The sequence below is a fragment of the Salmo salar genome, chromosome 29 (genome assembly GCF_965601325.2).
Source record: "Salmo salar chromosome 29, fSalSal1, whole genome shotgun sequence".
Classification (NCBI taxonomy): domain Eukaryota; kingdom Metazoa; phylum Chordata; class Actinopteri; order Salmoniformes; family Salmonidae; genus Salmo; species Salmo salar.
Window position 1 is genome coordinate 19,015,412 of NC_138319.1, and position 24,877 is coordinate 19,040,288.

General features: G+C 40.8%; 1 protein-coding gene across 9 annotated transcripts in view; it reads right to left on the bottom strand.

Moving 5' to 3' along the window:
- Positions 1–24,877, bottom strand: part of LOC106590291 (zinc finger CCHC domain-containing protein 2) — a 69,305-nt gene extending 44,428 nt beyond the window's left edge. For 7 of the 9 annotated variants that reach the window (XR_006762703.2, XM_082970731.1, XM_082970729.1 and 4 more), the window contains exons 1-3: positions 23,921–24,876; positions 7,551–7,689; positions 7,289–7,359 (exon numbers count right to left, since the gene is read on the bottom strand). Coding sequence is in view for 8 of the 9 variants with exons in the window: in XM_082970731.1 (XP_082826857.1) it covers positions 7,289–7,359; positions 7,551–7,689; positions 23,921–24,682 (972 nt within the window). In the remaining variant the exon portion in view is untranslated. Of the gene's footprint in view, positions 1–7,288; positions 7,360–7,550; positions 7,690–23,920 lie in introns of all 9 variants that reach the window. The other 2 variants (XM_082970732.1, XM_082970733.1) reach the window with 2 other exon arrangements.

The following is a 24,877-nucleotide window of genomic DNA, read 5'->3' on the forward strand; positions in this document are numbered from 1 at the left end:
ATATTGTACAGCAATTTCATCAGGTAACATGAATACAAAGCCGGCGAGAGGTGGTTAGAATGGGATGAAAGGCCAAAAGTCTGTGTAACCAATAGGGAGTCAGAGTCCCGAGTGTGGGAACAAACAGTCTGTGCCACAGTTGGGTAAAGAAAGTTTGTAGTCAACAAAGCATGCAGGAGTCGTGAGGCAAATAGCAAAATGCACAATATATTTTTTTAACATAACGACTTGGGGCTAGCCATTCTAAGATCAGAGTCACTCGCCCCCAACAGTGCCTTTGTGCTGGAGGCGAGCGAAAGCTCGGGAGAGAGGGGTGGGGGAAGTGTAGTGAGGGTACCTGTACCAGATGGGGAAACAACCAGGGCAGATGGTGAAAAGATCGCCAGGTGGAATCCAAGCAGCAGTGCAGCAGGCAACGAGAGTAGGTGTCACACTCACTTGGGAGAAGCTTTTATTTCTGGAGGCAGATTTCTTGTAGAAAATGCCAGTGAATGGTCTCTGAACAGCAGGAGGGGGCTTCAAGGGCTCTGGATTTGGGTGGGGTAGCCTGCCATTTGTTAGGCTCAAAGGCTTTGACACCTCTCGCTTCACACGTCAGTGCTAATTGAAGCCGTATCTCTTTGTCCTAGCAAGCATGGTAGCCTTAGCATTCAACCCTTATAAAGTAAAATATATAAAATTAATTTTTATTCTTGGCTTTTAAAAGTAAAAAAAAATTGCTTCAGACTAAGCATTACTCACTCAGTTCCAGGTTGGATGGTGTTCAGGTTTCTGTTTGTTTGCTGTATAGTTTGAGCATAATAATCCTTGGGTGTAGGAAGCATTCCAGGTAATTCCATCCAAAATCAGGTTGTAGGTTTGGAGTTTTGATTTGGAGTGAAGGTTATGTTGTTTAGGGTAGCATACTGTATATGTCCCTGCCAAAAAAATCCAAGTTTGTCTACTCTAAATCAATTTTTTCATCTGCTCATGACCTCTCCCCTCTCTCCCTGGTGTAGAGTACGTATTGCTCTCTTTAAGTCACACTACAGGATGTTTATCTACGCAGAGGAGGGTGTGAGAGTCGGAGGGGGAAAAGATAGGTAAGTAAATATGAAAATAAAAAAACAGGGATAGGAATTTCTTTCAATATTTCAGGAGGCGAAGGGGAGAGTTGGAGAAAATATTTCCTGTAACACCCCCTTCCCCTCCCCTCTCCTTCCTCCGTTCTTCTTTTTCCTGGAGTAGTGACCTCTATGGCCAATGCTTCTCGACTTATGCTGTCAAATGCCACTGGCACAGGACACGCTCACAGGAAATGCCACTGCACTGCACTGCACTGGCTGTTCCACAAGCAATGCAAGGTTCGATACTGTGACCAAAACAGTCGTATTTGCGACTGTTTGACTTGGCAATGTGACACAGAGTGATTTTTTTTTTAACCTGGACACGTTACTTTTTGGTTCACAATTCGCTTTTAAATGTTTTTATTTTCATGATTTATTCAAACAGTAATGTGCAATTGACCAAAAATAAACCAACTTTCTGAAGAGGAAACAATGCCACGGTAATGCCCGTGAGTGCGCATAGGGCCTATACAGTCAGGTCCATAAATATTTGGACATTGACAAAGTTATTATTATTTTAGCTGTCTAGCACAGCGTGTTAGAGTTCAAATTAAATACATTTGATGTTATTTACATTCCAAATCGGGTGAACAGTGTAGAAATTATAGCACAGTGGTGGTCACCCCCTTTTAAAGGAACCAAAAGTAATTGGACAATTGGCTGCTCAGCTGGTCCATGGCCAGGTGTATGTTATTCCCTCATTAGTTAATTTACAAGTAGGCAGATAAAAGGTCTAGAGTTGATTTCAAGCGTGGCATTTGCATTTGGAATCTGTTGCTGTTAACCCTCAAAATGAAGTCCAAAGAGCTATCACTGCCAGCGAAGCAAGCCATCATTAGAGCTAGCAAAAACATTAGGTGTGGCAAAATCAACTATTTGGTACGTTCTTAAAAAGAATGCACTGGTGAGCTCAGGAACACCAAAAGGCCTGGGAGACCACGGAAAACAACTGTGGTGGTTGACAGAAGAATTGTTTCCCTTGTGAAGGAAAATCCCTTCAGAACAGTTGGGCCAGATCAAGAACATCCTCCAGGAGGTAGGCCTATCTGTGTCAAAGTCAACAATCAAGAGAAGACTTCACCAGAGTAAATACATAGGGTTTACCACAAGATGTAAACCATTGATAAGCCTCAAACCGGAAGACCAGGTTAGAGTTGGCCAAAAAACATCTAAAAAAAGCCTGTACAGTTCTGGAACAACATCCTATGGACAAATGAGACAAAGATTAACTTGTACCAGAATGATGGGAAGAGAAGAGTATGGAGAAGGGAAGGAACTGCTCACCGTATTCTTATCGGCAGACTCAACAGCCTTGGTTTCTCTAACGACTGTCTCGCCTTGTTCACTAACTACTTCTCAGATAGAGTTCAGTGTGTCAAATCGGAAGGCCTGTTGTCCGGACCTCTGGCAGTCTCTACGGGGGTGCCACAGGGTTCAATTCTCGGGCCGACTCTTTTCTCTGTATATATCAATGATGTCGCTCTTGCTGCGGGTGATTCTTTGATCCACCTCTACGCAGATGACACCGTTCTGTATACATCTGGCCCTTCTTTGGAGACTGTGTTAACTAACATCCAGACGAGCTTCAAGGCCATACAACACTCCTTCCGTGGCCTCCAACTGCTCTTAAATGCTAGTAAAACGAAATGCATGCTCTTTGACCGATAGCTGCCCGCACCCGCCCGCCCGACTAGCATCAATACTCTGGACGCTTCTGACTTAGAATATGTGGACAACTATAAATACCTAGGTGTCTGGCTAGACTGTAAACTCTCCTTCCAAGCTCACATTAAGCATCTCCAATCCAAAGTTAAATCTAGAATCGGCTTCCTATTTCGCAACAAAGCCTCCTTCACTCATGCTGCCAAACTTAATCTCATAAAACTGACTATCCTACCGATCCTCGACTTCGGAGATGTCATTTACAAATTAGACTCCAACACTCTACTCAGCAAATTGGATGCAGTCTATCACAGTGCCATCCGTTTTGTCACCAAAGCCCCATATACTACCCACCACTGCGACCTGTATGCTCTCGTTGGCTGGTCCTCACTACATTTGTCGCCGCCAAACCCACTGGCTCCAGGTCATCTATAAGTCTTTGGTAGGTATAGCTCCGCCTTATCTCAGCTCACTGGTCACCATAGCAACACCCACCCGTAGCACGCGCTCCAGCAGGTATATTTCACTGGTCATCCCCAAAGCCAACACCTCTTTTGGCCGCCTTTCTTCCAGTTCTCTGCTGCCAATGACTGGAACGAATTGCAAAAAAAAAAGTGCAAAAAAATAATCGCTGAAGTTGGAGACTTATCTCCCTCACTAACTTTAAGTGTCAGCTGTCAGAGCAGCTTACCAATCACCGCAGCTGTACACAGCACATCTGTAAAAAGCCCATCCAACCAACTACCTCATCCCCATATTTGTTTTTCTGCTCTTTTGCACTCCAATATTTCTACTTGCACATCCTCGTCTGCACATATCACTCCAGTGTAAATTGCTAAATTGTAATTACTTCGCCACTATTGGCCTATTTATTGCCTTACCTCCTTCATTTGCACACACTGTATACAGATTTTTCTATTGTGTTATTGACTGTACGTTTGTTTATCCCATGTGTAACTCTGTGTTGTTGTTTTTGTCGCACTGCTTTGCTTTATCTTGGCCAGGTCGCAGTTGTAAATGAGAACTTGTTTTCAACTGGCCTACCTGGTTAAATAAAGGTGAAATAAATAAATAAATTATCCGAAGCATACCACCTCCTCTGTGAAGAATGGTGGAGGTAGCGTTATGGCTTGGGTATGAATGGCTGCCAATGGAACTACTACCCTTGTATTTATTGATGATGTGACTGCTGACAAAAGCAGCAGGATGAATTCTGAAGTGTTTAGGGCTATTTTATCTCCTTTAGATTCAACCAAATGCTTCAAAAGTCATTGGATGGCGCTTCACAGTGCAGATGGACAATGACCCGAAGCATCCCAATACTTTTTTAAGGCAAAGAAGTGGAATGTTCTGCAATGCCCAAGTCAATCACCTGACTTGAATCCAACAACCAGGAACTGAAGACAGCTGCAGTAAAGGCCTGGCAGAGCATCACTAGGGAAAAAACCCAGCATCTGGTGATGTCTATGGGTTCCAGACTTCAGGCTGGAAAGGAGGATTTGTAACCAAGTATAAAAACTCATAATTTAATTTAGGATTGTTAGTTTGTCCAATTACTTTTGAGCCCCTTCATTGGGGGGGGGGGGGGGGGTGTATGTATAAAAAAGTGTTTTAATTCCTACAGAGTTCATACAATAATTGCCAAAACCCTTAAATTAAAGATGAAAGTCTACACTTAAAGCATATCTTGATTGTTTCCTTTCAAATCCATTGTGGTGGCATACAGAGCCAAAATGATGCAAATTGTGTGACTCTCCAAATACTTATGTACCTGACTGTATGTCTACCACTTTGTGTAGCTGTTAGCAATGCTAATGATAGCCTAACCATCTTCGGGTCAATGGAAATGCAATTAAAAGTGAACTACAAAGTAGCCTATGCCTACCTGGCAGAATCACAGTGGTGGAAAAAGTACGCATTTGTCATACTTTAGTAAAATTAAAGAGACCTTAATAGAAAATGACTCAAGTGAAAGACATCCAGTAAAATGTGTGAATTGGAAAATGTTCCTGTCCTGCTAAGCATTCAAAATGTAACGAGTACTTTTGGGTGTCAGGGAAAATGTATGGAGTAAAAAGTACATTATTTTCTTTAGGGATGTAGTTCTTTAGGAAGTAAAAGTTGTCAAAAATATAAATAGTAAAGTAATGTACAGATACCCCAAAAAACTTCATAAGTAGTACTTTAAAGTATTTTTAATGAAATGGATCAGACAATGTCGTTTTTATTGATCTGTTTGTCAGTGTCAGCAAAATACGCTACCCTGTAATTTAGTCGTATTAAAAAAGATTCTGCTAATGTCTCCAGTCATATAGTGTAGTTGAATTGAATTCTCATGGGAGAATTGAAGCATGCATTGAACAGTCTTTTTTGCGAACAATGATTGAGTTATATTATTAGCCTAAACTATGACTATCCAATAAACTCGTCACATTAGGAAATCTTACAGAAGTCTGCAAATGCGGTGATGCATGAAATCCTTTATTATAAAGGTGAATTTTTACGGTGAAAATGTGCTTCCCCAAACTTGAAACTCACGCGCCACCTATGGCTACAGAAACACAGCTAGCCAAACAACAGTCTGGCTGTTAACCTGTTAGGGCTAGGGGGCAGTATTGACACGGCTGGATAAAAAACGTACCCGATTTAATCTGGTTACTACTCCTGCCCAGTAACTAGAATATGCATATAATTATTGGCTTTGGATAGAAAACACCCTAAAGTTTCTAAAACTGTTTGAATGGTGTCTGTGAGTATAACAGAACTCCTATGGCAGGCGAAAACCTGAGCACAGACCTCTGAGAAGTAGTGTTTCATCTTGGCTCTTTTTATTGAAGACTCAGGATCTGTGCAATAACGTGACACTTCCTACGTCTTCCATAGGGTCTCAGAGCCCGGGAAGAAGTTGAACGATATCGAGGCAGGCTCTGGCTGAAACACTTTATCGCTTTTGGCAAGTGGCCACTCAGAGTACTATGGGCTTAGGCGCGTGCCCGCTTCGACCGAATGCTTTCTTTTCCTTTGTCTGTTTATCTAAACGCAGATCGCTTTTTTATGACAAAAATGGCATAAAAATTGATTTTAAACAGCGGTTGACATGCTTCGAAGTACGGTAATGGAATATTTAGAATTCTTTTGTCATGAATTGCGCCATGCTCGTCACCCTTAGTTACCCTTTAGGATAGTGTCTAGAACGCACGAACAAAACGCCGCTGTTTGGATATAACGATGGATTATTTTGGACCAAACCAACATTTGTTATTGAAGTAGAAGTCCTGGGAGTGCATTCTGACGAAGACAACAAAGGTAATAACATTTTTCTTATAGTAAATCTGACTTTGATGAGTGCTAAACCTGCTGGGTGTCTAAATAGCTAGCCCTGTGATGCCGGGCTATCTACTGAGAATATTGCAAAATGTGCTTTCACCGAAAAGCTATTTTAAAATCGGACATATCGAGTGCATAGAGGAGTTCTGTATCTATAATTCTTAAAATAATTGTTATGCTTTTTGTGAACGTTTATCGTGAGTAATTTAGTAAATTCACCGGCAGTGTTCGGTGGGAATGCTAGTCACATGCTAATGTAAAAAGCTGGTTTTTGATATAAATATGAACTTGATTGAACAAAACATGCATGTATTGTATAACATAATGTCCTAGGGTTGTCATCTGATGAAGATCATCAAAGGTTAGTGCTACATTTAGCTGTGGTTTGGGTTTATGTGACATTATAGCTAGCTTGAAAAATGGGTGTCTGATTATTTCTGGCTCGGTACTACGCTGACATAATCTAATGTTTTGCTTTCGTTGTAAAGCCTTTTTGAAATCGGACAGTGTGGTTAGATTAACGAGAGTCTTATCTTTATAATGACTAAAATGTAAATGTAAAATGTAAATGGTGTAAAATAGTCATATTTTTTTAAAATTGAAGTAATATCATATCTAAGGTATTTGAATAACGCGCCACAGGATTCAACTGGCTGTTGAGTAGGTGGGACGCAAGCGTCCCACCTAGCCCATAGAGGTTAAAGGGTACACCTGAATTAAAGGGTAACTACAGAAGAAAAAAAATCTACATTTCTCAGGTTTTTTCCAGACCTCAAATTGTTCCCTGATGTGGTTTAAGCATTGTTGTGGACATAGAAGAAAAAAAGAAAACATTGGACATTCTATTCTATTCTATTTTTTTTGTGGTATCGTTTTCTAAAACTCTACCCTCTAGAGGATTTAGCAGAAAAGAACACATGGCACTTTGAAATCTGCAATAAATACATTTTTCACTTTCTTTTCTGTAAATCTATCCAAATCAACAGAAGAACACAAGGGCATGCTAATAAAAAAAATGGCTAGTCATGATTAGCCTGGTTCCGTATGGAATGCAGGCACATTATGGGACACAGGCCAGGTCATTATCAATGATCATGTTTTTTTTTTTTATATGAGAAAATTGGTGCGACCAAATCACTGGTAGCATCAGTGGAAAAGGTAAGTTTAATACCCTGCAATGACTGAGAACATACCACAAAATTGTATTCCCTGTCTGACCTCCTCCGTGAGATCCCCTTCAACACGATCTTCTCTACATGCACGGCTGTGAGGAGAGAGGGAAGAGGATTAGCACATACTGTACAGTCTTACTGGGACTACTTCACAGTAATAATAGTTTAAATATACGGGGCTGTGCATACAGTTGTAATTCTCTTCCCAATTGACTGTGAGGGATTTGTAATACTGTAGGGGTGGGTGTGTGTGTATAAACTTGTGTGTTCTTCACTGGCTTACCTTCCCTTTGGGCCCTTCTGCTGGGGGGTGTCTGGCTGGCGTGGTGAGCCGGTCCCTGTGCCTGCGTCCTCTCACCCAGACTGGCCTCGATGGTGACTGCTGCTGGGCCATGCTCCTCTGCTTTCTGGGCCTTGTTGTGCTGTCGAAACACAAAGGGACTAGTGAGTAGAAAGCTTTCAACATCACAGCTGCACTTGGGCAATTAAAAGATGACATCCCACACAGCAAGGTCACCAAGATGAATCAAACTATCAAGCTCCCAGAACATCTGTCAGGTGTGAGCGAACGGCTATCTGGTCGAATACTAAAATGTTGCCGCCTGTACCATTGTTGCAGTGGCGCTTTTGTCCTTCAGGGACCCATGCTGTTGTTCATAAGTTGCGTAGGGGATGAGACATACAGCAGCCACCCCTCCACCACACACTCACACAGCTAGGGTTGCAAAGGGTTGGAAACTTTCCGGTATATTTCCATGGGAAGTTAAGCCCGGGAATTTGGGGAATTTTGCTTAAATTCATCAAAAAAAGTTAGCTTATAACAATTAACCTTTTTTGTGGGATACACAAGGCAATTCTAGGTCTTGTGACATATTTAAACTATCCCCAATTCAATGGAATTGCTAACCTCTACATGCACAGTGCATTCTTCCATTCTCAAGATCTTGCACACTAATGAGATGCTATTGAGCCCACACCACTACACTGTCTGAGCCAAGGACTACATGCTTTCTGGTAAGTTTTGATTACAATACTGGGTGGGGTGAATATATTTTATGACATACATGATTTTTTGTTAACTAGTAAATAGTATCCTACGGCAAAGTGTGTTTAAATCATTTCTAACTAGTTAACAATTTCTGCTAGTTTTAGCTAGCTTGAGCCTGCTAACTGAGGAGTGTTAACTGACCTGTTTCCATACATGTTTCATTTTAAAACATTTATCTTACAAATGAGTTGTATAATCTAACTGCTTAACTATTTATCTGTACATGGAATTGTATTTATTTCCTTTTTTTACATTTTCCCCCCTAATCTTCACAGGAAAATGCCACGACTATCTGATGTGTGGAGACATTTCCCTGCAGCTAATGTAGAAGGACTGTGCCAAATCATATGTGAAGAATGCAACAAAGATGCAGAATCATCTGGCCAAGTGCATAAAGTTCTCTCAGTGCTCACAACAAGCAACCTCTGACAAAAGTCCCTCTACTTCTACTCAAGGTGAAAATGATGAATCAGACACCTTATCGATAGCAACAGCTCATGGTCCTTCTGGAATTAGATGTTTTTTTTACTCAATGGAGGAACGTAGTCAGAGAAATGCTGATGAATGTCTTGCTCGAGCTGTATATGTAACTGGTTCACCTCTGATGCTCACAGGCAATGTGTATTGGAAGAGATTTCTGAATGTTCTTCGCCCAGCATACACCCCTCCAACCAGACATGCTTTATCTACTCATTTGCTGGATGCAGAGTTCAACAGAGTTCAAATGAAGGTTAAGCAAATCATTGAGAAAGCAGACTGTATTGCAATCATCTCTGATGGGTGGTCGAATGTTCGTGGGCAAAGAATAATTAAATACATAATCTCCACCCCTCAACCAATATTCTACAAGAGCACAGACACAACAGACACACCGGTCTCTACATTGCAGAGGCAGTCAATGACCTTGGACCCCAGAAGGTATTTGCACTGGTGACAGACAACACTGCGAACATGAATGCTGCTTGGTCTAAAGTGGAGGAGTCCTACCCTCACATCACACCCATTGGCTGTGCTGCTCATGCATTGAATCTGCTCCTCAAGGACATCATGGCACGGAAAACAATGGATACACTCTACAAGAGAGCCAAGGAAATGGTTAGGTATGTGAAGGGTCATCAAGTTATAGCAGCAATCTACCTCACCAAGCAAAGTGAGAAGAATAAGAGCACCACATTGAAGCTGCCCAGCAACACCCGTTGGGGTGGTGTTGTCATCATGTTTGACAGTCTCCTGGAGGGGAAGGAGTCTCTCCAAGAAATGGCCATATCACAGTCTGTCGAGAGGATCCTCCTGGATTATGTATTTTGGGAGAGAGTGGTAAGCAGCCTGAAACTCCTGAAACCTATAGCAGTAGCCATTGTACGGATTGATGGAGACAATGCCATTCTGTCTGATGTTCAGACTCTGCTTGCAGATGAAAGAGAAGAAATCCGTACCGCCTCGCCCACTTCACTGTTGCTCCAAGCAGTGGAAACTACAGTTCTGAAATACATCAAAAAGCGTGAAGACTTCTGCCTGAAACTCATACACGCCGCAGTGTACATGTTGGACCCCAAGTATGCTGGCAAGAGCATCCTGTCTGGCGCAGAGATCAACAAGGCCTATGGTGTCATCACTACCGTGTCTCGCCACCTTGGCCTGGATGAGGGCAAGGTTCTTGGCAGTCTGGCGAAGTACACTACCAATCAAGGGCTTTGGGATGGAGATGCAATATGGCAGTCGTGCGTATAAATCTCATCAGCCACCTGGTGGAAGGTACTTTGTGGATCTGAGGTTCTTTCCCCGTTGCCTCCATCATCCTCCAAATCCCACCAACATCAGCCGCCTCAGAGCACAACTGGTCCTTGTTTGGGAACAAACACACCAAAGCATGCAACAGGCTGACCAATACAAGGGTTGAAAAATTGTTGGCCATCCATTTGAGGCTTTTTGAGCCTGACAACGAGCCATCCTCAACAAGGTTGGAAAGTGACAGTGAAGATGAGGCCTCAGAGTCTGATGTTCAAGAGGTGGACATTGAGGAGGTCCAGGGAGAAGACATGGAAGCATGAGAGGAAGACAACCAAAGCTTTAGTTTCTAGACTATCATTTTACAGATGTATGTTGAAAACGTTTTTGGGAGATGCGATGGATCATTGGGGATCATTCAATATTCCCTTTCTTTTGTTGTTCAGTGAAATCATCCCATGTGAAGAGTCAACTCATTTAATTAAAAGTTCAATTCGTAACTAAATTGTTTTTTTATTTCTGTTGGAAGGTTTTAATAATTTGCAATTATGTCGACTTATGATAAAGGTAAAAGGTTTATGTTTCTGTCTCCATATGATTTGGTTAATATCTCCAATGCAAAAAACATCTACATTTAAATGGTATTAATTTGCATATATTTCCGTTAATTCCCACGGAAAGTTTCCACCTCTGAATATTCCCCAAAATGTGTAACCCTAAACACAGCATTAATGTACTTCATTACATCCATGATAGAATCAATTTGCATTTACATATTCATAACTGACAATGGGTTTTGCTGCATCAATTCCCAGAGATCTCTTTATGCACTCACACACACCCTGCTTGCAGCCCATGAGAAGGGGTCAGGGCTTTGGTCCCTGGCTATCAGCTAGGAGGCAGAGCTGACAAACAGACTGACAGTTATGCCTCCGCTGAAGGTCATGGGAGAACAGAACACAGTTCAGCCCTGGCATATCAGCGCAACACAAGCCCCTCAGAGCCAGAGGAGAGAGAGGGGACAGATACAGCAGTGCTATTGGAGAACTGGTACTAGGGCTTATATGATAATAGCAAAAGCCTAGTCCTGTATACTTCAAATATACCAGGGGAAAACGAACCATAGCATTCAATAGATGAATAGCATTGGTCCTATATCAGTGGCACTTGAATGATGCCAAACACAACACAGCGACCACATCAGCTTCTGCTGGTTTGAAGCGTTTCCTCCCTCTTTACATTTGACATGGTCCAGGAACAACAACTGGCCTTACAAACGGGAGCTCTGATTTCATTTGGCATTAACTCGACATCTGCTGCTGCTGCGGAGAGAGGTGATTCACCATGAGGTCATCAAGGGCTATTTCTGGAATGGGTTAGTCAGTGGATATCACTCTTTTTCATCCAACATGGTTCAGTGGAGATTGATGTAATGAACTGCATGTTGAACTGCAGAGGGAGTCTCTCTATGAGCCTGCTCACAGTTGGGTAAATCCACTTGAATTCTATCACTTTTTGACACCACCCCTTTTGATATGAACAAAACTTTCCATAAATGTTTGCCCATTGTAGAAGTACTCAAAGTGAGTTTTTGGACCTAGATGCCAAAACATTCAAGAGATAAAGGTGTTCAAAGTTGACCTATTTTGCATACGCCACCATAACGTGAGATACCCATGTCTTCATCACTAGAAATTAAACGGTTGAGATTGATAACATTTAAAAGCTTACAAACAGGGTTGTCAAACTATTTCATAACTCACGTTTAAAGGTTAAAAAAAAAAAAAAAAACATGCATAAGTTCATATTTTTTTCATATTCACATATGTTGTAGCTTAGACCCTACTTACCATCTGAGGTTATTGTGTTTTGACCGGCATCGGTTGAGACAACATGCTCTTGAATACAGGGCGAGTGTCATGTTTTTGCTGGTAAATGGACTAAAATGGGAATAAAATTGAAATTTCTACTTTCAAATGGTGCCACAAAGACGGTTGGACGCCCACACCAGTGGAGGTTGGTGGGAGGAGCTATAGGAGGACGGGCTCATTGTAATGGCTTGCATGGAATCATTGGAACGGTATCAAACACAAACATATGGAAACCACGTCTGACTCCGTTCCATTTATGCCATTCCAATGACCCTGTCCTCCTATAGCTCCTCCAACCAGCCTCCTCTGGACCACACATCAGAGAATGTTGAATTGAATGGGAATATCCGTTGTTTTAAATTATACTGTCAACCCTCCATAGGAAACCTATTGAAATCATATAAATATAGATCATAGAATAGACATGACCAGTTAAGTTCACATTCAACAGTGGGTGGACCGGCAGCCATCTTTGTGGTAGTAATTAGAAGTAAAAATGTAAATTTATGTTAAATGTCAATGGTGTACCAGCTAAATTACAGTGGTCTGAAGGGATAGGTCCATTCTATTTCTATTATTGAAATGACACCCACCCTGTATTCAAGAGCATGTTGTCTTGTCTCTCAACCGATGGTGGCCACACCACAAAAACCTCAGGTAATGTAAAGTTGGGTCTAAGCTACAACTTGTGAATTTCGAAAAAAAAAGATAATTGACGTAATAGATAATTGACGTTAAAGGTTAAAAAAAAAGGCTATTATTAATTTATTTTTATTATAAAATAGTTTGACAACCCTGTTTGTAGGCCTTTAAATTATATCAAACCATTTATATTTTTCAATGATGAAGACATGGATGTCTCATGGTATGGTAGGGTATGCTAAATGGGTCAACATTGAGCATCTCCTAAATGTATTGACATTCTGGTCCAAAAAGTCACTTTCTGACCACTTCTTCCCTGGGCAAAGATGTATGGAAAGTTTTGTATAAATCAAAATGGGATGCTGTAAAAAAAAAAAAAAAAGTAAATGAATTCAAATGAATTTACCCAGTTAGAAAATAACCCAAGTATGTAAAGTAAGATTTTCATCTCTTAGACATTAGATTTGCAACTTTTCTGTTTACACTATCCTATCTGTCCTATACATTGGACACAGCAACACACGTTGGAGAATCACCCTCTTACCCAAGCAATTCCACCAGGTGTAGCCTAGGCAACAACAACAAAAAGGCCAGTACTCAAGCAAGTACCTCATTAGTAAACTCCTAGGAATTGAGAGGTCCAATTGTGGTCACTCTAGGCTCAGAGTGACTGAACTCTCTTCTTTGCTGGTCAACTGCGGGGGTGGATTGGGACAGTGTTTGCTATAACAACACTTAAACCTCACGCCATTTCACTTGAGCGCTAGTAGCTGTTCTTCAGATCATAATTGCTGGCTATGAGAGTGTAAGTAAATCTGAGTTGTGAGGTTGCGTGCTGCTGGCTTCAAACTCTCTTTCTCCAAGTGGCTAAATATGACATCAGGCACACATAGAGATGTAACTATTTCAGTGGACAAGTGGGTCAACGACACTACAGTCAACATGGATGATTGCCCAACACAGGACTGTATTAAAACTATACTAGAAACACAAGTGGAAATAGGACGTGACCACAGGTTGCCACAGAAATGTTCAGTATATAGCCTATTCAAAGTACGGAGCAAATAAAATCATGGACGTGTAAGTTATTGATCATTTTTTTATAGCCTACACAGTGACAAGTACCACTCCAATACAAATATAGGTCTGCATCAGTATAAAGCCATAAGGAATTTGCTTTCATCTGGCCAAATAGCTTGTTTAAATCAGTAACAGCGAGTAGACAAGAAGAGAGGACACTGTTAAGATGCAGCACCCCAAGAAGGAAATCCCTCTCTGTCAACAAACGGAGACCCTGGCTGGCCTCCCCGTATCCTATATTCTGCAGTCAGTCACCTAATGCTCAGTTCGTTTCAAGCCCTTGGCTTCCAGCATGGTTTTGAGCCCCACACTCGGACATAACTTCCTTCTCCCTGTAGAGTCACCAGGCCTGCAGTGCAGTAGGCCAGAGGGCCAAATACCTCGCACGCAGCACAGCACATAACTCTTTGTGAAATGCCCGTAAAGACGAGCAAGTGTATTTGGGGGGTTGATTCCATGGTGGCCTTTTGTATAGGAAGAGATGACAACCAGTCCCCTGTAACACTATTAAATGCCTAGCATAGGGCATAGTGGCTGTTATACAACGGGTGGGTCTAATCCTGAATGCTGATTGGTTAAAAGTGCATTCCAGCCAGTGTCTATTCCACAAGTATGTTCGAGCACTCTTGAGTGGGGATTTTCCACACCTAGCGAGAATTCTGGATATTTCCATGAAGATGTCACACACTCTAAAAGACAAAATAAGATGAGCAGCCTTATTTAGGGCCATCAATGGATGGATCAATTCATAAGCCACCAAAAAAATACTAGATTTCAAAAGGAAGAGTGCTTGTTACTAACCGTTGGTGCAAAAGCTGATTAATTTGAACAAATACTGCATCTTCCCCCCATCTTTCAAATGTCAACCATTGAGAACTAGCCATACTCTTTCAGCCTTTTGTAAGACATTGGGATATAATACTCATTATTGTGGGGGTGATAGCCCCCCCCAATAGTATGGCATTGGTTGAAGTTCAATTTTAAATTAAAATCTTCCTACCATCATATCTAAGCCAATATGACACCAATGTCAATGAAAATTCGCAAATCAACTTGGAGGTAAACACACTTTCCGCCTCATCATGAGCCATCCGGCTGATACAGAGAACCACGTACAATATTTTTAACAGGTTCATTAGCATTGGGGGAAAAAAACACCATTTCTTGCCTTGACCTAGCTCAATATCTAGTCGTTGGATAAGAACGAGCCTACAGCATCCACAAAGTGACCATTAGACTTGCCACCATTCGGTCAGAATAAGTTTGTAGGAGCAACAGTTTTAATAAAATGTATCGCTATCAAGTGCTCAAAACGATTTGCTACCTTTTTGTAGAATTTATGACAATGCTAACATATTTTCAGTCGAATCTCACCGATTTCTAAAACCGGACCAAAGCACATGGGTTGCGCAGCAATAGCAGCTAGCTAACACCAGTCGGATGAGAGCTACAAGCAAAGGAAGCTAGCTATATTTTGCTATGGAAGGTTTTTCACATGGCTGAAGTCATCGGTGTAAACTGTTGGACTTGACACGTGCATGTCATCAAAGCACAAACAAATAAGCACAAATAAGATAGTGAATGTCCTTGGTTGCTATTGCCAGTTAGCCAGCCAACTAACGTTAGCCAGCCAACTAACGTTAGGCAGTAACTTAGCTAGCTACAAGCCAACAAGGCTGAAACATTAGCTGCATGGACAGATCATGCACTGGCACAACTCAATGTTGACAATATCCCACACACCCTTCCACAAAGCACAGCTAGCTAAGTAAAGTTCATAATCACCAACAAACTTTGGGAAACTGCTAATGTATAATACATGCAATGGGCATTGCTCATCTAACAATAACTTTAGCTAACATTACTCCATACATACCCTAGTCATGTTGATTATTTGTGTATTCTCCAGGAGCGAGACTGCTCGACTGTTTTGTTAACCTCTACGGGGTCAGTGTACCCCCCACGGGACGGTTGAGATAACGTGCGCTAATGTGATTAGCATTACATTGTAAGTAACAAGAACATTTCCCAGGACATAGACATGTCTTATATGGGCAGAAAGCTTAAATGTTTGTTGATCTAACTGCACTGCCCAATTTACAGTAGCTATTACAGTGAACAAATACCACGCTATTGTTTGAGGAGAGTGCACAACAACAAAACTTTTATCATGGCAACTGGTATGATACATTCACCTCTGAAGGTAAATAATGTACTTACATTCGGTAATCTTGCTCTGATTTGTCACCCTGAGGGTCCCAGAGATAAAACGTAGCATAGTTTTGTTTGATAAAAATCTATTTTTATATTCAAATGTAGGAACTGGGTATAATGGCCTATAATGGTGATATAATAGCCTTTCTCTTGCATTTCAAAGACGAGTATAAGTTTTTGATAAAAAACATGCGTCTTCTCTTTGTATTATCTTTTACCAGATCTAATGTGTTATATTCTCCCACATTAATTTCACATTTCCACACACTTTAAAAGTGTTTCCTTTCAAATGGTATCAAGAAAATGCATATCCTTGCTTCAGGTCCTCAGCTACAGACAGTTAGATTTGGGTATGTCATTTTAGGCGACATACCCAAATCCTTAAGAAGTTTTAAAAGAGATCAGGGACATTTTTTCCAGTTTACTCCATATTGGCTTCTGGTTTTTCGCTTCCCCTCTGGAATATCAGATGTTAATATTAAATACATACATTATTTATGTTGCCATGGTTGTGTATTTTTACTTTACTTGTATTTCTGTGTTATGCTGTATTATAATATTGTATAATAATGTTGCATAATCACCTTCCGGTGTAAAAAACATGGAAATTAAATATAAAAAACTAAATGTTTTAAGTGAGAAGTATATACATTGGTCTGAAGCCTGAGCACCACAATGCCTACTCTACCCATGCTCTACCAAGGTTTTCCAGCCCACAGCTTTGACCTACTACAGTAGCTATGTTGGTCTATTGTACTTAAAACAATGAGTATGCAGGGTTCTAAGGATTCAAACATTCTCAAACAGCCTAATTCATACTCTTCAGTTGAATAAAGGACTTTACACTATCCTGTTCTTAAAATAAGGTATGTATATCATCAGGCTGTATATATTTTTAGATATAGACCTATTGTAAATGTGTATTATTGTAGCGTCACCATCTTTATTGCAAAAATAACATCAAACACAGAACTTTAAAACTACATATTCATTTGACAGAGGTAATAAACTGCCCAATGATCAGCCCAGAAATTGATAAAACAGGCCCATGTTCGAAAAACAAGTTTCTCTGAGCTTATGTCAATATTACACAGGTAAGCTAAGAGTTACAGATATCAGGACTGCAGACAGGCTCTATATGAATGACTGTGTCCAACACACCACCACCTGGTGTCATGTTGGGCACCTACTAGAGGTTAACCGATTAAATCGGCATAGCCGATTAATTAGGGCCGATTTCAAGTTTTCATAACAATCGGTAATCGGCATTTTTGGACGACGATGACATTGCACTCCACGAGGAGACTGCGTGGCAGGCTGATCACTTGTTACGTGAGTGCAGCAAGGAGCCAAGGTAAGTTGCTAGCTAGCATTAAACTTATCTTATAAAAACCAATCAATCAATCTTAACATAATTACTAGTTAAACTAGTAATATCATCAACCATGTGTAGTTATCTAGCTTGTCCTGCGTTGCATATAATCAATGCAGTGCATGTTAATTTATCATCGAATCACAGCCTACTTCGCCAAACGGGTGATGATTTAACAAGCGCATTCGCGAAAAAAAGCACTGTCGTTGCACCAATGTGTACCTAACCATGAACATCAATGCCTTTCTTAAAATCAATACACAAGTATTTTTTTAAACCTGCATATTTCGTTAATATTGCCTGCTAACATGAATTTCTTTTAACTAGGGAACTTCTCTTGCGTTCTGTGCAAGCAGAGTCAGGGTATTTGCAACAGTTTGGGCCACCTGGCTCATTGCGAATTGTGTGAAGAGCATTTCTTACTAACAAAGACCGTAATTAATTTACCTGAATTTTACATAATTATGACATAACATTGAAGGTTGTGCAATGTAACAGCAATATTTAGACTTAGGGATGCCACCCATTGGATGAAATACGGAACGGTTCCGTATTTCACTGAAAGAATAAACGTTTTGTTTTCGAAATGATAGTTTCCGGATTTGACCATATTAATGACCTAAGGCTCGTATTTGTGTTTTTTATATCATAATTAAGTCTATGATTTGATATTTGATAGAGCAGTCTGACTGAGCGGTGGTAGGCAGCAGCAGGCTCCTAAGCATTCATTCAAACAGCACTTTCCTGCATTTGCCAGCAGCTCTTCGCTGTGCTTCAAGCATTGCGCGGTTTATGACTTCAAGCCTATCAACTCCCGAGATTAGACTGGCAATACTATAGTGCCTATAAGAACATCCAATAGTCAAAGGTATATGAAATACAAATTGTATAGAGAGAAATAGTCCTATAATAACTACAACCTAAAACTTCTTAACTGGGAATATTGAAGACTCATGTTAAAAGGAACCACCAGCTTTCATATGTTCTCATGTTCTGAGCAAGGAACTTAAACGGTAGCTTTTTTACATGGCACATATTGCACTTTTACTTTCTTCTCCAACACTTTCTTTTTTAATTATTTAAACCAAATTGAACATGTTTCATTATTTATTTGAGACTAAATAGATTTTATTTATGTATTATATTAAGTTAAAATAAAAGTGTTCATTCAGTATTGTTGTAATTGTCATTATTAAAAAATATATATAAAAATTTTAAAAAAAATAATAAAAAAATAATAATAAAAAAGTTTATTACATTTATTTTATTTTTTAAATGTAAAAAAATTTGGTCGATTAATCGGAATCGGCTTTTTTTTGGGTCCTCCAATAATCGGCATCGGTGTTGAAAAATCATAAATCGGTCGACCTCTAGCACCTACTGACCAAAACAAGATGTAGAAATACTTTCCCCTCAATTGCTAAAAAAAATGTTACGGAAATACAGGCAGGCATCACATTACTACAAGACAAAACAGCTCGCTCAGTCAAGCATAATGGTCTTGTAAGTATAAAAGCAAAGCTTGTTTTCATATAATTAAAAAAGCTTAAAATGTAGTGCAATGGGATTAGTGTGAACAATCACATTATTGTGATTGGGTTCCCGAGTGGGCAGCGTTTTATGGCACTGCATCCTAGTGCTAGAGGCGTCACTACAGACACCCTGGTCGTATCCAGGCTGTATCACAACCGGCCGTGATTGGGAGACGTAAACAGGCTGCATACACATTGTTTGAAGTACAATAGACCAACTTTGGTTGAGCATGGGTGGAGTAGGCATTGTGGTGCTCATGGGAATTTCCTTTCTTTTTCGGCTTCAGACCAATGTATACACCGCAGTTAAAATGTCGTTTTTTGTTTTTAATTGTCATAAGGAGTGGAATTTTCAAGGTCTCACGATCTGGCAAATCAGTGCACATATTTAAGAAAATAACTTTGTGGACCGGTTCGTACTTATTCATTGGCGAGAAGCCGAACGGGGAAAATATGTGCGCTTTCCTTATGAAACATACTTTTCTACCCCTATGCTAAAGTTGCTAAATGTTAATCCCGGATGTTGTGTATCGCGTTCAGTCAATTAGGTGGCAGCAGACCTGGTTGTTGCTAGATATGTTTGAGTCACGTCGAGGACAATAACTAACCCTTTTATAACCGTAAAGTGAGAATTGACAGCATTTTAGCAACATGAAATCTTATTAAAATCTGTTCATATACACCCCCAGGAAGAATGAGGCCTTTTTTCATATTTACTGACAAGCAAGCACTTATATTATGGTCCTTTTCACATTTTCATACAATCATATAATATTTGGGAATAATGTAGAGTAAGGCATTTGTGAAAATTGGGAACGCTGTGGGAAAGCTGCCGTACGTTTCGACAATTAATGGAAACTACAGTAAATGTATTTATTTTACCTTTGTTTACAGATACGCAAGTTGAGAACAAGTTCTCATTTACAGCTGCGACCTGGCCAAGATAAAGCAAAGCAGTGTGACACAGACAACAACACAGAGTTACACATGGAGTAAAAACAAATATACAGTCAATAATACAGTACAAAAACAAGTCTATATACAATGTGAGCAAATGACGTGAGATAAGGGAGGTAAAGGCAATAAAAAGGCCACGGTGGCAAAGTAAATACAATATAGCAAGTAAAACACACTGGAATTGTAGATTTGCAGTAGGTGAATGTGCAAAGTACAAATACTGGGGTGCAAAGGAGCAAAATAAATAAGTAAATACAGTAGGGGATGAGGTAATTGTTTGGGCTATTTATAGGTGGGCTATGTACAGGTGCAGTGATCTGTGAGCTGCTCTGACAGCTGGTGCTTAAAGCTGGTGAGGGAGATAAGTGTTTCCAGTTTCAGAGATTTTTGTAGTTCGTTCCAGTCATTGGCAGCAGAGAACTGGAAGGAGAGGCGGCCAAAGGAGGAATTGGCCCTGGGGGTGACCAGTGAAATACACCTGCTGGAGCGCAGGTGACGAGTATGAAGCGAGGGCCAGCCAACGAGAGCGTACAGGTCGCAGTGGTGGGTAGTATATGGGGCTTTGGTGACAAAACGGATGGCACTGTGATAGACTGCATCCAATTTGATGAGTAGGGTGTTGGAGGCTATTTTGTAAATGACATCACCGAAGTCGAGGATCGGCAGGATGGTCAGTTTTACGAGGGCATGTTTGGCAGCATGAGTGAAGGATGCTTTGTTGCGAAATAGGAAGCCAATTCTAGATTTAACTTTGGATTGGAGATGTTTGATGCGAGTCTGGAAGGAGAGTTTACAGTCTAACCAGACACCTAGGTATTTGTAGTTGTCCACATATTCTAAGTCAGAACCGTGCAGAGTAGTGATGCTGGGCGGGCGGGCAGGTGTAGGCAGAGATCGGTTGAAGAGCATGCAATTAGTTTTACTTGTATTTAGGAGCAGTTGGAGGCTACGGAAGGAGAGTTGTATGGCATTGAAGCTCGTCTGGAGGGTAGTTAAACACAGTGTCCAAAGAAGGGCCAGAAGTATACAGAATGGTGTCGTCTGCGTAGAGGTGGATCAGAGACTCACCAGCAGCATAAATAAAACATCTGTCTAGGACCAGAGTCAGACCTGTGCACCATAGCCAATCAGAGCTACAGTAGGCCTATATGCAAATAAGCCATTTGCCACACTGGCACTGTTGCCAACAATATTTAGTGAGTTTTCAGACCTCTCCAGTGATGTTTATTGGTAAAAGATTCCAGCGACAAATTCAGCTACTTAAACAGGCCTGCCACCATTCACTTTGCCGTAACGTGACACTTCCTACGGCTCCCATAGGCTCTCAGAACCCGGGAAAAAGCTGAATGATATCGAGGCAGCCTCTGGCTGAAACACATTATCGCGTTTGGATAGTGGCTGGTCAGAGTACTCTGAGACTCACGCTCGTGCACGAGGGCACGAGATGTATTTATTTTCTCTCTCTTTGTACGTATACAGGCTTTCCCGGTCGGAATATTATCGCTTTTTTACGAGAAAAATTACATAAAAATTGATTTTAAACAGCGGTTGACATGCTTCGAAGTACGGTAATGGAATATTTAGACATTTTTTGTCACGAAATGCGCCATGCTCGTCACCCTTATTTACCCTTTCGGATAGTGTCTTGAACGCACGAACAAAACGCCGCTATTTGGATATAACAATGGATTATTTGGGACCAAACCAACATTTGTTATTGAAGTAGAAGTCCTGGGAGTGCATTCTGACGAAGAACAGCAAAGGTAATAACATTTTTCTTATAGTAAATCTGACTTTGGTGAGTGCTAAACTTGCTGGGTGTCTAAATAGCTAGCCCTGTGATGCCGGGCTATCTACTGAGAATATTGCAAAATGTGCTTTCACCGAAAAGCTATTTTAAAATCGGACATATCGAGTGCATAGAGGAGTTCTGTATCTATAATTCTTAAAATAATTGTTATGTTTTTTTGTTAACGTTTATCGTGAGTAATTTAGTAAATTCACCGGCAGTGTTCGGTGGGAATGCTAGTCACATGCTAGTCACATGCTAATGTAAAAAGCTGGTTTTTGATATAAATATGAACTTGATTGAACAAAACATGCATGCATTGTATAACATAATATCCTAGGATTGTCATCTGATGAAGATCAAAGGTTAGTGCTACATTTAGCTGTGGTTTGGGTTTATGTGACATTATATGCTAGCTTGAAAAATGGGTGTCTGATTATTTCTGGCTGGGTACTCTGCTGACATAATCTAATGTTTTGCTTTCGTTGTAAAGCCTTTTTGAAATCGGACAGTGTGGTTAGATTACCGAGAGTCTTGTCTTTAAAATGGTGTAAAATAGTCATATGTTTGAGAAATTGAAGTAATAGCATTTCTAAGGTATTTGAATAACGCGCCACGGGATTACACTGGCTGTTGAGTACGCAAGCGTCCCACCTAGCCCATAGAAGTTAAGCCTTTGTGTTTTACGTTTCCTAATTGTAGGCTACTACCTTTAGCACTTGAAGTGAATAAAGTATTTTATTGTTGAAATATTAACCATTACCTCACTGCTTTAGCACATGGCTACATTTGCATGTTTTCCAATGTGAATTATTTAAGAGATGGGTGGATCTACGGCTTTAGAGGTTGTGAACGATGCTAAATGGGCATAAACAAGGCATAAACAAAGAACAGCACTGTAGCTGTTCAATGTGAAAGGTTACCTTTATTATACAACAATTGGCAATTTGATACTGTAAATGGTTTGCCTAATGGGGTAACTTGGTGGGATAATGTTCAGAGAATCCATTTTGGCAATTTGGTATAAGTATTCCTTTTCTAAATATATGTTTCCCAAGGATTAATGTAGAGCAAGTGTGACAATCACACGTAAAAATGTGAATGCCTTTTTTCCTAAACAGGATTATATGTTAATCATATTTTAAAGCAGCATTACATCCCCATATTTCCTCCAACTACAATGTACGATATGCCATTTGGAGCTCTGAGTCTGTACTTTTATCCAATGTAAAAAACACAATTTCAAAATTTGGAACAGAAGACTAAAAAGAGATGGTGGGTTACAAATGGGCATTCTGGGGTGAAAAAAAACAGACTGCTGCAACCTAATAGCTGATTTATGCTTGATCTGTCCATGCTGTCTGGAGGCTCTGTATGGAGAGTGTGAAGAAGCATCCAGAAGCTTGTGGAGGCCAAATCGAGCTCCATACCAGATCGCTGTGCACCTCCCAAATGTTGTAACAATGCAGAGGGCTCCCTACAGATTTGATTTATTAGGATCTGCATTAGCCGATGCCAATAGCTGCGCATTGACATGATTGGTTGGGGGTAGGTGGGGGCGGGAGGTCCTGTATAAACACAAACTCACTTCCTTGACAACTCTGAGAAGCATGAATCTTCTAGAGGCCGTAAATACTGTACTGCAGGTGCCAGAATGACCACGCAGAGCCTTTAACGCTGCAGACATAAAAGAAACGGAACCCCTGGTCTGAGATTCAACCTGATACACAACATCCGGGATTACCAGTTAGCCACTCTAGAATGGTTGTGGAAAATTGTGTTTCATAAGGAAAGTACGCATATTCTCCCAATTTCATGAGGAAAGTATGGATATTTTTTCCTGCCTTCTTGCCATTAAATAAAGTTAAGGGGGAAATTAAAGCCTATGTAGAATGTTCAAGATACGAACCGGTCGAAGCTGTACTCCTAGTCCTAGAACCGTAGATATCACGTGATCTAGGTCAGGGGTTTCCCAAACTCCGCCATGCCCCCCACCCCCCAAGTGCACATTTTGATTTTTGGAGTAGAACTACTAGTACACAGCTGATTCAAATGTCCCACTCATAATCGTGCTTTGATGATTTGAATCTGTGCTAAGGCAAACAAAAACGTGTACCCAGGTGGGCCCAAACTCTTTAGAGATAAAGTTAGTTAACCACTCATTTTGCAATCAGCTAACGGTCGTCACTAGTTACTACAACCACAGTCATAATTATGGCTAAACCCCGCCTATTTCTTAAATGTATCTTTTTAAAATCTGATTTTAAACCTAACCTTGCCACACAATTGACCTTAAATTGAGACCAAAAAACTCCTTTTTGTTTTAATGAATTTTTATGATAGCCTTTGTGGCTGTGTGGTAACTAGTGACAACCCCAGTTAACGTTAGCTAACACACGAGTCAATCTAACTGCTGTTACCTGGGCGTTTATTCTGCGCTGATTCTGCTGTCTCTCGTCCTCTATAGCAAGTTGAATTTTGTCCAGCTGTTCTATAACTTTTTCTCTCTGATGAAACGGGAACGCTGGATGCAAGGAGGCCATAGTAAAAAGCAGCGCCAACTGTTCCAAGGGTCCGATCGCTGCCTCCATTGGAAGCCCGCAATTCTGTTCTGTTCTCCCGAACGCTTTCCCGTCCACACACGGAGAATGGAACGGGTGATGTTGAGAGTCCTTGAAGGGCGAAACAGAGTAGCCATAGTTTTTGTATAACAAGGAGGGATCCACATGGCTCAATATCCGAAATAGTATTCCCGCACACTCCCTGCTGTCAGATCCCAGAAGAGACAAGCAGACCAGCAGCTTGGAGCGCACGACAGGGTCGATAACATCTGATAAAATGGTCAAATCATTCGGATTGTTGGCCCTTATCTCGACATCCCGTAGAACGTGGTTATCTTTCCGAGCCAGGTCTTCCAGACAGGAGCCCAAAAACCGGAGCTCAAGTGGCTGGCACATATGGAGCAGTCCGCACATAAACTCGATCCGCTTGGCAGGATTTAAATGCAAACCAAACCACTCGAAAACGGTCTCTTTATCCAATTGAGATGGATATCCTGGGTGTCTGGAGGAACCTTCGGGCTTGTCGGAGACCGATCTTGGAATATGGAGATCGGGCTGTTCCTCGGCCGTATCGTCTCCTCCTGCCTCCGCCGTTCTCATGGGCAGCTTCATTTTAAGCATTATCAGCTCGACTAGAAAGGCTTCAAGGCGTAAATTACCGGTAAATATACATCCTTTGATCGTCTAAACGTTTTTTAAAGCAGAATCAACGGAAGCAAATGACATTTTCTGTGTTTTGTAATAATCACAGTGACTCGGCGACAAGCTGTAGTTTTCTCCACTGTAGACGGCACTCTGGTGACATGTCAATCATTC